We start from the raw sequence: 14,754 nt of genomic DNA on the forward strand, positions 1-14,754 counted from the left end.
CCAGACCTGCCCGAGTGATTGATTTTGTCATACAGATACTGAACAAAATCCTCGGCTCTTCCCTCCAAGGGGTCCTCCCGCGCTTCCTGGTGGAGCAGTAGCTCACTGGGTAGCTGCAGTAGCAAATTTAATTTGGGAAACTTTTGCTTGGCTTTATGATGACAATTAACTATGGATGGATTTCAAACCTGTGGAGTCTGTTTTCTTTTTTGTAGGACCCTGAAGTTAAGTAATCTTGAGACAGAGATTTAAGAGGCTGGATGTGCATAGTACACACTAAGAAATAGGAGATAGTTGTTACTCTATGTCTAGCATTAGACCAAAGCTCAGTAATCTTTTTTTTATTGTTAAAAAAGTTCCTCCTGGTGAAAAGTTTTTTCATTGGTATATTTTTGCATAATTAGAAACTTTAATATTGGATTCTGGTTTAATCTATTAAAGATTGGAGTTCTGCTAAGACTTAAGTATTTTAAATATTATTTAATTCTTGAACTAACTCTCGAACTATTGCCAAAGATTAGAGGTTATAAAAGGTTATGCTAGTGAATACACATCTTCCGTTACTGATTTCATCAATACATAATACACTCGAACTGTATTAAGATTAAATTATGATTGTTATGCTAAATGAACAAATAAATGCATATTTGATCCTCTATAGACTTGTACAGCTAGTCCTTGACTTACAACAGTTTGCATAGTCACCGTTTGAAGCTACAATGACACTGAAAAAAGTCACTTATAATCATTTTTCACGCTTGCAACCATTGTAGTATCCTGCAACGTCATGGGGTCATGAGATCCTCTTTTGCAACCTTTTGATGAGCCAAGTCAATAGGGAAGCCAGATTCACTTAACAACTGAAGTGATTCATTTAACAACCATGGCAAGAAAAGTCATAAAGTGGGGCAAAACTCACTTAACAAATGTCTCACTTAGTAACAGAAATGTTGGGCTCAATTTTGGTCATAAGTTGAGGATTACCTGTATCATTAGATTTTCCAGTTTCTCATGTGGACCTTTGGGAAAATTATTTGCCCACCCTGGCCTATTTACTCCAACTAGGTATTTCCAAGCATATTTTTTATGGCAGATGTTAGCAGCTGTTTTGGTAGCTAGCTGATATGTTAGAGCTGATTTGATAGGGCTCTCTTTCCCTCAAATTGGGACAATAAAAAATCAATGTATAGAGAAAAGGTCAAAATCGCAAATGGAATCAACTGTTGCCCAGAAATTTCATAGAACAAGAAACCCTTAAGTTATCAATCAGCGGTTTACAGTAATTTATAATCACGCTACTATATCTAGCATTTTCCTTTTGTTTGTTTTTTTTAGCTGCCAATGCAAACAATGCCATATCAACATCATTCATATGAAAACAAATAATGTCATTAGAATTTTCTAGGCTTTCTGATAAAACCATCTTTTTCTGTTATTTTTATACAGTGGTCAGATCAATATATCTGACCACTGAGGTCTTCCACTTGGTTTTGCCTGCCAATGAAAAGCTATTATTTTGCTCGGCATTGTTATATTTCCTGCTTGAGCAGGAGAAGACCTCCAAGGTCCCTTCCAAATCTATTAACCTGTTATATAGTATCCTGCCAGGACAGCTTCTGTAAACACTGGCAGAAGTTCTGATGCCTATGACTTCCTTCAACAAGCAAAACCAGAACAAAATCTTTTTTTCCCAGTAGGGGTTCCTAAAATATGTTCAGTATATATATTCCCTTAGTTGATGTTTATTCCCACACTGCATTAATAATATACTGGAAAAAGAATATTTCTTTGCCACTATTTGTAATTTGCTGTCCAGTGTTCCTTCGTTCAGGTTTCCAGAAACACATTTTTCAAACACTCTTCCACTAAAGTATTAATCTTGTTTTTAAATACCTCAGTATTGTAGTAGTAATTGCTTGAGTTTTTCTAGTTGCTTGAGTTTTCATTTGCTTGTTATTAGGTTCAGTACAGAATGATAAAATACAATATCAATAAATTTGTATCAATAAATTTGTATCAAACATTGCAGTTTGATATCATGGCTTAAAATGTACAGCTTCAGTAAAGCCATCTATCAGAATTAATGAAGAGTTTTATAAGTACCTTCTACATTTTTAATAAATTATAATCTAGGCATAATACCAATGGAACGTGGTTCCAAAGAATACTAGACGAAGAAGCTCTCAACCACACTATAACTAATTTGGAGCAGAGAAGTAATTGTCAACTCTCAACACAGACATGAGCTACGAGCTTATTTTCCAAATAAGCTTTTTTTTTCTTCTTTTACTCTTCTGTGTAAGGGCTGGTGAGTTAAAATTAACCAATTACATTGTTATTTTTCACAAGTATGTGGGGATGGGCACAAAGGAGAAGTAAAGATAGTTTAGAGGACATCTGGAACAATCCAAACAGCAACACAGGGAACAAACTAGATCAGAAGGCAGAGTGGAATTGAGTCATCCAGCCAGCAGACTGCTGCATTATTCCAGATGGGAGCTGATCAGTGTACAAATCAGCTGCTTTGCCATCTCAGCTGTGAACCAGCAGGTTCTATTAAGTGCTCATTAAAAATGAAAGTAACAAATTTAAGTGGCTATATTGATAAAGAGCTTGAATAAAAGTCCCTCAGATTTAGATTCCTTCCTAGGTTCCAAGATGTCCATAACTGACAATTCTGAAAACAGAAGAGGGGATGGAAAGTTAGCAGTTGTTCATGTTTAATTTTTGATGGTGGAGATCCTTCCAGTCTGTGATGCTACCAAGGTACTTGGAATGAGATGCCCAGAATGGAAAAATAGGAGATCGGGAAAAAGTTATCAAACTGAGCCTGATCTAGTGATCACATCTTAAAAAACTGTAGATTATTGCTCCTTTCAAAGCTGGCAGCATTAATCCTTCCCCACAAAAAGTGTTAATTACTTCATGGATCCAGCTGTTCAGCTGTTTAGATACTTCTAAATGTTCAAAAATATCCAAAGTTATGCCACAAAATGGTGCCTGGTTTCCACCAGCAAGTGCCATGATAAACTGGAACCCAATTTAGGGCAGATATGATTGAGTTCATCTGACAGGAAACCCTCAAATTCATTTTTTATGTTTGTAGGACTTTGGTCTGCTATCCCTACCTGAAAGGCTATGAGTAAATGTGAACAAGAAAATTTGATAACTGGCCATGGTTGAATTTCCTTGGCATGGGTTTTATTCAATTTATGGTTTATTTCATTTTCATTTTTTGTAGCATATTTTTCACAGACTTGTATACTGTATACCTGATACAATTATTTTCTAGCATAATATGTAAAGCTGTATAGTGATCCATAATCACAATAAAATCTCTTTAAACTTTCAACAAAAATAATTAAAAATATCAGCTTCCTAACATAGGTAATAGCACTTCTTCCTCTTTAAAATTTACATGTTAAACTTCTTCCTTTAGGATTCAGTGTTTTTTCATTTGTGAAGTGACCAGTTTGATGAACTAAACAGCCTTTGTAAATAAATGTGTTAATTATCTCTCCATCCTTTCTAAACAATTTATAAGTGGGAAACATTTATTAGTGTGTCTGTTTCAGGTGACCAAACTCTACGGATTTGGGATGCAAAATCACCAGGACTCCCAGTGATAATTCCTGCTCACCAAGCTGAGGTTTTAAGCTGTGATTGGTGCAAATATGATCAGGTACAATAAATGGAAATAGTGGAGAAGCTGCTTTTATTATTTTAGGATTTAGTATTGCTTTTGGATTACTTCAGATTATGATTATTCTCCATTTGCTATTGGTTTTAATAATACCAACAGCTTTATACCTACCTTTATATTGTTGAGATCTTCCCTTAATTTATTGACAGTGTAGTAACCTTGAAATAAGCTGAGTTATCAGATAGCAGCTGGTTCAAAGTCACCCTGAAATTCCCGTTTTTAATGGAATGAACTGAAATAGGCTTGTTAATGTAACTTTGGATCTCTGGCATTCCAAAGTTTTTCTCATATTGAAATTTCTGTTCTTTAGGTTTACAACTTGAGAGCTGTTGTATTCGTAGAATAAAACTCTTTTTGTGCATCTCCCTCTCCCTCTCCCTCCCCCCATCCCCAGAACCTACTTGTAACAGGTGCTGTTGACTGCAATTTGAAAGGCTGGGACCTGAGAAATACCCGGAAACCTATATTCAGTCTGCTTGGGCATACATATGCAATAAGAAGAGTGAAAGTAAGTTTTAGTATTTTTCTGATTATTACATTTCTAAATGGCTATGAAAACAGGCAGTCCACAAAACCCAGCAGAGTGTTTGATGAGCTCCACATTTGTGTTCCTCATTCAGCAGGCCCTGTTTCCTCCTCCTGTTGTGTGGGTTTTACATTATAAAATATTTACAGACCATTCTTTTACCAGATTGAATTCTAAGGGGGCATACAAAATGATAATGTCAATAAAGAAGATAAATACAAATTAATAATATCAGAAGTAATAAATGTTAAAATCAGGTAAAAGCTGAACAACAGGGTAGATTTTAAGAAATATTTATAACAGTCGGTAGTATACTAAGATGATGATGGCAGTAAAATAGTCAAGAACAAGTCATTGTTCATCTTTTTTTTAATAGACAATGATTTTGTTGTTTTATTTATTGCCTTTGAATCAAGGTTAACTCCTGGCGACTGCCTGGACAAGTTTTCTTGGCAAGGGTTTTTGGAAATAATTTCCTATTGCCTGCTTCCTAGGTCTGAGAGAATGTTGCACAATGTCACTTAGCTGGCTTCAAGCCTAAGGGAGAAATAGAACTCACAGGCTCCTGGTTTCTAGCCTTAACCACTCTACCAGGGGTGGGCAATTGTGTCTCTTTTACAACCTGTGGACTTCAACTTCCAGAATTCTTGAGACAGCTTGGCCCATCCCTGCACTATACCAAACTCGATCCTATTGACAATGGGAATAGTCGTGTCATAATATAACTTAATGTCAGTAAACTACTTGAGGAAGTACAGGTAGTCCTTGATTTATGACCACAGTTGAGCCCAAAGTTAAGTTGTTAAGTGAGTTTTGCCCTTTTTTCCCCATAATTGTTAAGTGAATCAATTAAATAACAGTGTCAAGTAACACAGTGTCAACTGTGTTACTACACAGTTGTTAAATTTGGCTTCCCCAATCACTTTGCTTGTCAGAAGGTCACAAAAGGTAATCACATGACCCAAGGACACTGCAACGGTCATAAATACATGCCAGTTGCCAGGCATCTGAATTTTGATCCCATGACCATGGGAATGCTGCAATAGTCATAAATATGAAAAAAACCTGTACACTATATTTTGTTAGCAAGCTAGTTAAGTATTGTTCTGAAAGCAAATTACTAAGTGCTAGCTTGAAAATTGCTCACCATCAATCCTTCACCAGACTAAAACTAGGTATCAGGTTGCCTTGGACTTTATATTCAGATTACCTGAGCTACAATAAACTGTAAAGTGTGAAAATATTATACATCCTACCCCTCTCCTAATCCAGGCCATTAATTGGTAAATGAAGGCTGTGTGAACTATCTTGATTTTAAATCATATTGAATGTGAAATGTTCTATTTCAACAGCTGTTTCAATTGTAAAGCAGACTTGACATTCAGAAAGTATTCAGAATTTGAAACGTGGAATTTATTTCAGATTTCTGTTAGACATTCTTGCTGTTTCAGCATTTAAGGGGAAAAAATAAGAGATGTTTAATACTATAAATCTTTCTGAAGAAAATTGCTGTTTTTTATGAATGTGCTTGAAAAAAGATTGATTTAAAGTAAGTGTTGCTGGAATTAGCTATGAGGGTAGTAGAGTTTGGCTCTTGGTCTCCATCTTTGCTGCAACTTTTGTTCAGCTTTCCAGTTCATGTCATCATATTAATCTATGATTAATAATCTACTCTTTGTAATGGGCAAAATTATAAGAACTTCTGTTGCCAGTTTTCATCCTTGAATCCAATTGATTAAGTTAAATTGAATCCAGATTAAGTTATCTTGGTAATTAAAAAGAATTCCTGCCTTGGTGTTAACAATAGAAGACATAATCTCTCATAAGTATTTTGTCAAATGATAACATATTTTCATAGATATATATCACTGCTGTGATATGTTTTTAAAGTATTTTAAGCATTTCAATAGTTTGGATTTTTAGTTGCATTTTTTGTGATTTGACAATTTATGGTCAGTCTGTATCTTAGAGACACGTACCATAACTTCCTTTAAGGTATTTTATATTAAGTTGAAATTTTAATTATGGGAGAGATTATGGCTGCAACACCAAATCAACTTTATGTTGATTTTTATACAAAATAATATTTTCATTTGGTTCCCTAATACTGTTATTTAACAAGAATTTTTCTTTCTAAATACTTTTCTCTCCCTCTCCTCCACCCCCACAAATATGTATTGAGATTTATTTTGTGGTTCTCTTATTTCTTTTGCAGTTTTCACCATTTCATCCCACTATATTGGTTTCTTGTTCCTACGATTTCACTGTGAGGTACAGTAATTATTTTTTATTAAATTCACATAATCTGCCGTGTACTTTTTTAATGAAGCATACACTAATTTTTGCTAATAGTTTATGGAAACAGAATTTCTAGGGGAAGGTGCTACATTCTGCATCTGTGGCCTTGGAAAGTTTTGTGAGAAACAGTTTGATTCTGTTTGTTAAATAGAGATGAGAAAAAGATGGTTTCTTCCTTATTTGTATAGAAAAAAAATAGTCCTAGTGCTTTTTTTTTTTAAATAGCCTTTTCTTCCAATTCTAGTACTGTTTAGTACGACTTAGAAAAGGTTATTTCTTTTCATCTCTTAATCAGCTCAATATTTTTTTCTCTGTAACAAAGGTTTTGTAATTTTCATTTTCATTATCAATATCTACATAAATGCAATATTCTTGAATCTCTATCTTCTAAGACCACATGTCATATGCAGATGATGGAACTTTAAAGGGAATGTAGAAATAGAAATATTATTTGAAGTCAGTAAGCATACAGAGAATATGCAGTGGGTGGGCTGAATCTGTTTTCATATTACTAATGGACAGTGCTTCTAGAATCTAGATGGAAGCTTATAACTGTTGGGTAGGATAAGTCAGTGACCATCTTTTTGTGTGTTGGTACTTACAATTCACACAAAAACTACCTGGATTTTTGAATAAAGGCTATAATGCAGTCTCATTTCTAGCTTTCTATAAACAAGAATTTATGTTTGCAGAGGCATTCTCAATTAGGTAGACTAATACTTGTGGATGCCAAAGTCACTGCAGAAACTTTTCTTGCCAAGTCCTCTTCTACCTTTGACCAATTAAGAAATCTTTTTAATTGAAAAAAAGGAAGTTGGACAGTTTATAAAGCAAAATATCAAGTCCAAGCAGGGGTGAAATTTACTTACCTTCCATACTGGTTCGCCAATGTGCGTTCACGTATGTCATCATCTACGCATCTGCAGAGGCTTAAAATGTCGCAAAAAAGCGATGTCATGACATCCGCGCGGGTGGGCGGAGCCTCCCGCAGCCGCCGCTAACAGTTCGCCTGAGCCAGATAGAACCGGCTGGATTTCACCCCTGAGTCCAAGCATTATCTTTATTTACAAGAAAAATAAACAACAAATGCATCCTTAGAAAATAAAAATGGTGGGTGTCATAGCTTGATGTTTTGCTTGCAAATGTGTCCCAGCTAAGCTGGAGAAATAGAGAATAGCCAGTAAAAGAGGATACCCTTATTCACCAGAGCAGTAATTTTAGGAACAATCTTGCTTTTCCAACAGCAACTATATAATGCAAGTGCTACTATATGCTCTCAAGATTCCATATTGGTCTCATCACTATCATTCCTTTCCCTGTAATTGTGTTCTAAACCTAAACTCAGCATCTTTTAACCTGGCACTCAAATTATATAAACCAGATTTTTTCTCATATCCATTCAATATGATCATTGATCATGGCTACTAGAGGTAATAGGAACTATAATTCAATCCATCTGAAGATCACACAATTGGGTGGACACATATTTGCTACTGAAACTGCCTCCAAATGAAGCCTGTGAAGAGAATTGCATTTATTATGCTATAGGTATATTGTTGTTATTGTGTTTAGGATTATACTTGCAAAATTGCTAACTAAAAATGTGTGTATTTTTCCGTTTAAAATGCTCTTTATAACTTTTATAACTCTTTTTCTAATCAGTGTCTTGGAGTCAGTAAGATTATTTTTCACAAATGGAATATTTTTATAATAACATGGTGTCATTTGTTATTGTTAAATTGTTTTATGAACCTTGATCTGTTTCTTCTGGTTTTTGGAAGATAAGCTTTAGTAAAATCAACTAATTAGGTATTTCTGTAGGCTTTTTAAAAAATAAAACAGACCTGAGCTTTTCTCTGGCTAGAATACTATTATTGATAAGCTGTAGCAAATCAACACAATCAGTTTATAAAATACACGCATACATACATGCATGCATATATATTAGTCCGTTCTCTGCATTTCAAGATGCTTTTATTAGTTTCTTCATTTTCGTTAAAAACATTACTTAAGTAGAAGTGCTTCTATTTATTTTTTAAAAGCTACTTCTTATAAAGTTCCCCTTTATTCTGCTTTAATCAGACCCCATCTCAAGTATTGTGTCTGGTTCTGAACATCATATATTATGGATTCTGGAAAGTTTAGGAGACGGAGGGGAGATATTATACTTGAAATGATGTCACATGAAAGAAGGCCTAGATCTGTTCTCTGTCATTTGGAGTTCAGGACAATGAATAGATTAACGTTTCAGGAAGGCAGAGTGCAACTGAACATTTTGTAATAGTAAGAGTAGTTTGACGGTAGAGCCAGTTTCCCAATGATATGGTAGTCTCCCTTTTATTGGATGAGTTCCAACAGCAGCCAGACAGCCATCTGTTAGGGATGCTTTTGTATTTCTGCATTGAGTCAGTACCTAAATTATCCCTTCTTATTTTATTATTTATGTTTATACCTATTTAAAATATATATTGTTCAAAAGGAGATACTGGTAATGGTGGATAACTTATGTATGTTTTGAAATCTAGAAAATGCTCTTGGAGTGCATGTTCATCATTAGAGTTAAGAAAGTAGAGAATTATTTTGAGAAATATTTATTTGTTCCAAATCATAATAAAGTACCCTCTAATTTATTGTGCAGGGCAGACCATTCTGCCAAGATGTTTTTTTAGAAGATATGTAACAACTTTCAAAAATTTTGTAAACCTATTTCTTAACTTTCCCATCTAAATACCCTAATCAGGTTGAAACTTGTTCTAAAGGTGACTTGGTTAGGCCTTAGTTTAGTTCTCTTTTAATAATCTGAACCAGGGGTGAAATGCTACCGGTTCAGGGCGGTTCACCCGAACCAGTAGTGAAAATGCTACTGATTCGCCCGAACCGGTAGTAAAAAAAATGCTTTAAAAAGTAAAAAAAAAAAAGTTCCGATGATCACACAGCACAGCTGATCCTTGGAACTTTTAAAATGCTTTTTTAAAAAAAAAAAAACTACCGGTTTGGGTGAACCAGTAGCATTTTCACTACTGGTTCGGGAAATAGGTAGTAAAAAAATGCTTTAAAAAGTAAAAAAAAAAAAGTTCCAACAATCAGCTGTGACAATCAGCTGTGCTACGTGATCATTGGAACTTTTTTTTTACTTTTTAAAGCATTTTTTTACTACCTATTGCCCAAACCGGTATTTTTGTGTAAAATGTGATAGTTCGATTTTGAGCTCTCTATGATTCTGTGAGGTTCCTGCTTGTTGCAGGGGCCATTTTATGTGAAGTCCAGCTGCTTTTGCATTGTGTGTGAGTCAGTTGTGTAGCTTTTGTGTTATTTTTGTGTAAAGTGTGATAGTTGGTTTTCTCGGTCCCATGACCACCAAGCCACACCCACCCAGTCACATCATCACCAAGCCACACCCACAGAACCGGTAGGGAAAATTTTTGAATTTCACCATTGATCTGAACCAAACATTTACATTAACATGCTATAAAAAGCAGGTATATTGAAGTGACTTTGCCTAAAAGATTATTTACATTGATGGAGAATTTCTTGTTGTCATGATCCTGCATGACTGTTACGTATTTTTTCTCATGTAACTTGTTCTTCTGAATTATTTTTAAAAATGTGCATCCTATTAATTTGATATGCCTTATATAGAGACTTCCTGAGTTTTAAACATTTACTTTGCCTTTTCAGTTCAGTATCCTAGGGACAGTTTAGGGTAAATTATAACCATAAAAACAGGAAATAATAAAGCAATGTATAAGAATTTCAATAAATAATTTTGACAACTTATCAAATTAAAGTCATGATCAACATAACTAACCAAATAACTTACGTAACCTTAAAAGGTTTTACAACAAGAAATCTCCCATTTTTGCTTTTAAAGACGGATGCCGAGACCCTGCTTGAAAAAGTAGTGCATCATGAGATTAAAAAATACTATGGAATGAACTGCTTCAGAAAATATCTATTTTGATAGTGACAGTTCCTGAGTTATAGCTTACTGGAAGTTCTTGGTAGATATCCAGAGACCACCCAATCAAGAGCTTCAGACATGGCCTGGTCCAATTTATAGTTCAGATTCAAACAAAATTTTAACCAAAAAAATAGACTTCATTGGGAAAAAACCCCAAACAGATGGGTATTCTTTTTCTTAGCATAACAGGATGAAGTAAACCGTGTTTTATGAGATCATGCAATTTAACACATTCTACAGAAATTTTTGTAGAAAATTGGGCTACGTTAATTTTATTTTTTTTTGTAAAAAAAGTTATTGGAAGCATAATGAAATTTGTAGCAATTGAAGCCTCACAGAAATTTTAAGACTACTTTGCTGCCTTCGTTAATTTAACTTGAATTGGTCTTCTATTGGTAATGCTTGTACTAAAAAAAAGAAAGTAAGCAAAATGTGTGCTAAATAGGAGTTCTGAATTATTAGTAGTGCATCCTCCAAGCTCATTCATGTACTGTATTAATATTTACCTAAACTCATGCTATTTAAATAAATAAGTAAATAAACACATTTCAGCTGCTTTAGAGTTGATCAACTGGATGACAGCATTATACAGATGTATTTGTAGAAGGACCTCAATTTGATACTGATTTAATGAAACAGCAATTTGAACTCCTGGAACACTTAGCTTTTCTCATTCATCCCTTAAGTGCATCAATAGAGAGATTTTGGTTAAGAGGAAAAATACTGCCAGTAACCTTTCTTTCTTCCCCCCCCCCTGTTCTGTGTGCCAAGTATCTGTGTATACAGTTAGATCTACAGCTTTTCTCTTCCACTGTGCTGATCAAGCAGTATACTTTATATGAATTGCTTCATTTTATTTTTATTTTATTTTATTTATTTCTCACATAATATGGCAGCCCATACGAGCAGGCAGTGAGGCAGGCTGTCCCTGTCCATAATTGTTGTGATAAGGGTTGTAGAGCATGAGTAATCATTGCAGAGTTTGATCTAATCCTTTCGACCTGGAAGCATTTTGGTAGGAGCTTCTGACACGAATGGAGTAGTAATCTAGTGGTTAAGATTGTGAGTTCTAGTCGCACTTTAGGCATGAAAAAGTGGCTGGGTGATTTTGGGCCTGTCACATTCTCAGCCTCACAGGGTTGTTAGTGTGGAGAAAATAGGAGAAGAAAGGAATATAATATATATGTGCTACCTTGAGTTATTTGTAAAAATAATAAATGCAAAATTAAAAACAATATGTGTTTGTGTGTTGTTGCATTTACAGAGGAATTCCCATTAGGTTATGTTGGGTTTATTCTCTATCAATAAATTTATTTATTTATTTGTTTGTTTGTTCAACTTGTATGCCGCCTTTCTCCGAAGACTCAAGGCGGCTTACAATGCATTTAAAAACCATATATAAAATATTAAAAGTTGAACCATTAAAAACAATTAAAACCCATTCACACCATTCATGGCCAGATCTCGCCAAATCGCAACAGTGAGATCAACAGCCCCAGGCCTGCCAGAAGAGCCAGGTCTTCACCGCTTTTCGGAAGGCCAATAGGGTGGGGATGGTCCGGACCTCAGGAGTCCGGATCATCTAAGTTATATCTAAATACTACTTCATTAGTAATGTATTGTTACTATCGGTTATTATATTGTTATTGTATCGGTTTTCAATTCAATTGTATAGAATGTGAAGAATGTGTGTTTGCATTTTATTTTTATAATTATAATGTACACTGAAGATGGCATTTAATTTCATTATACGAGGTGCAATGACAATAAAGTAAAGTAAGTAAATTATATTACTAAATAAATATAAATCACTGTTAATAATGATTACTGTATTTAAACTGTATATATAGATGTCTTTTTTTCTGGTGTTGGAAAAAAAATACCTTGATGATTCCTGTGTTTGTTCCAGTTGTGATTTGGATGGATCCCAATGTGTTATATTTTAATTCACAGATACTAAGTACTTTCTATTATCATTTTAAGGCTGACCCTGTGACCTTTTTAGTAGGTGCTACATAAATATGCAATGAAATGCATACATCTTTACATTTATTGTTATATTTTGCTATTTGATACCAAAATTTGCATTGTAATCCTACAGGCCTGAAAGGCTAAATTTTATTATAACAATTTAAAATAACTTTATATCTTAGATGGGCGCCTTCTAAGTATCTAAGTTATTTTATACCGAAATCAGTGGTGGGTTCCTCCTAGTTCCGCCTGGTTCCGCCGAGCCGGTAGCAGTGACAATATGATGTCACCGAACCAGTTCTGCGCCCCTCCCTGCGTTATTCTTACCTTTTATTTGGCCCCATTCCCAATCTGTTGCTGCCTCCTGAGTCCCAGCTGATTGGCTAGAAGGAAAAAAACTGTTTAAACTCTTGCCGTGGGGCTTCAAAGGGCCGCCCTACAGCTGATCAGTGTTAAAAGGCAGTGTGGTGGTAGACCGGTGCCTCCAAAAACAAATGAGTAGACCGGTGCCTGCAAAAATAAATGGGTAGACCAGTGCCTGCAAAAATAAATGGATAGACCAGTCCCACCAAAAACAAATGGGTAGACCGGTGCCTCCAAAAACAAATGAATAGACTGGTACAGTTCTGCAAGCAGTTAAAAGCCTGGTAGACCAGTACCTCTGCTAAATCCTAAAGAATTGTCACATGATCATCAAGCCACACCCACAAAATAAGCCAGGCCCACAGAACCGGTAGTAAAAAAATTTAGTACCCACCCCTGATCCAGATGATCATCTTCTAAGAAAACACTGGCTTCTGGTGGGCTCTTGAATTAGGGAAGTTTTCAAGAAAGATTGCTGAGATTCTGTGATTCGCAATAGGGATTTTTCCTTTTATATATGGTCATAATAAGTCTCTGTGACTCATGTAAATGGAGCTCTAATTTATAACTACAGTAGGTGACTAAAAATGAGAAAGGATTTAGTTGTAGAGAGATCTCAAAAAAAGCAAAGGTTACACATACACCCTACATAAAAGGTTGCTTCATGGATGCATTCTGCAGTATTGTTGAGTGACCACACACACAAAGGTTGAGAATATATGTGATGTCTTTATTGTCTTACATAGTGACATTATATAGTTTGTTACTTTCAAGTTACAGCGTACTTGGCAGCATATCATTGGCTCACTGAATCTTCCAGGTAACTTAAATCATAGGTTAATCATTACTGCTTTGCTTAAGCGCTTCTAATATTTAGTTATAATTAAAATCTAACACACATCCCACTTCCTCTCCTCCTGTTCCTCTTGTTTACAGAGTTAGGGTCTTTATCTTCTAATGTCATTTCCTGGCGCTTACATGCAAGTAACCTTCCTTATCTGAGGTTTGCCATCCAAGATAGGAAAATCCCTGCACATATGCAGACTGCAGACTCCTACACAGTATAAGCAGGCTGACACCCAAGAAATTATCCCAGTTCAAATACTGATTGGCTGAATGTTGAGGGATTGCAATTCCAGACTAAATCAAGAGGAATGTATGTTCAAATGCATCCAAACTTTGGAACCCATTACTCCTGTGTAATTGAAATTTCAAGGATCTTCACACCACTTGTATGTAGCCTGTTCGAGGTACAGTAACTTGATTCAAAAATTGTTGCCCGACAATGTAACATTTTGCCCAATTGAAGGTTACAAACAGATAAAGAGACAGGAGACTTTTAGTAGTATATAGGCTAGACAACCCATGACTCGTTAGGTTGTTCCAGTGGTGAAATCCAAATTTTTTTACTGCTGGTTCTATGGGTGTGGCTTGGTGGGCATGGCAGGGGAAGGATATTGCAAAACCTCCATTCCCACCCCACTCTGGGGTCAGCCAGAGGTGGCATTTGCAGGTTCTCCGAACTACTCAAAATTTCCGCTACCAGTTCTATGAACTGCTCACAATTTCCACTACCCGTTCTCCAGAATCTGTCAGAACCTGCTGGATTTCACCCCTGAGTTGTTCCAAATATATTTCCTTACCTAAACAGGGAAACAAAGCAGGGCAGAAAAGCCATGAGAGTGGGAGTGACTTCCAACTTCTTGCCAGCTTCCTCATTAACTTTCCTTATGAAAAGCTGGCAGGCAGTGTTGGAAATGACGATTGTGTGACAGTTATGGCACTAAAGCAGCCACAGTTTTGCCAAATTTCAATCCCACTGGAGTAATGAATCTTGTATTTTGGATGCATTCTTTAAGTTTTCCCTTTTGAGGTATGTTGATTAAAAATATTTTTGCCCCGTGATGCACCATTTTGCCAAATTGAAACAGC

The 14,754-nt window shown here is 35.5% G+C and overlaps 1 protein-coding gene across 1 annotated transcript in view; it reads left to right on the forward strand.

Annotated features, from left to right (window-relative positions):
• PEX7 (peroxisomal biogenesis factor 7) overlaps nt 1–14,754 on the forward strand; it is a 55,118-nt gene that overhangs the window by 23,644 nt on the left and 16,720 nt on the right. The window contains exons 6-8 of the mRNA XM_034418888.2: nt 3,576–3,682; nt 4,098–4,211; nt 6,445–6,500. Coding sequence (XP_034274779.1) covers nt 3,576–3,682; nt 4,098–4,211; nt 6,445–6,500 — 277 coding nt within the window. The remainder of the gene's footprint in view (nt 1–3,575; nt 3,683–4,097; nt 4,212–6,444; nt 6,501–14,754) is intronic.

Source organism: Pantherophis guttatus, chromosome 1 (genome assembly GCF_059756535.1).
Source record: "Pantherophis guttatus breed Tessera chromosome 1, ASM5975653v1, whole genome shotgun sequence".
Lineage (NCBI taxonomy): Eukaryota > Metazoa > Chordata > Lepidosauria > Squamata > Colubridae > Pantherophis > Pantherophis guttatus.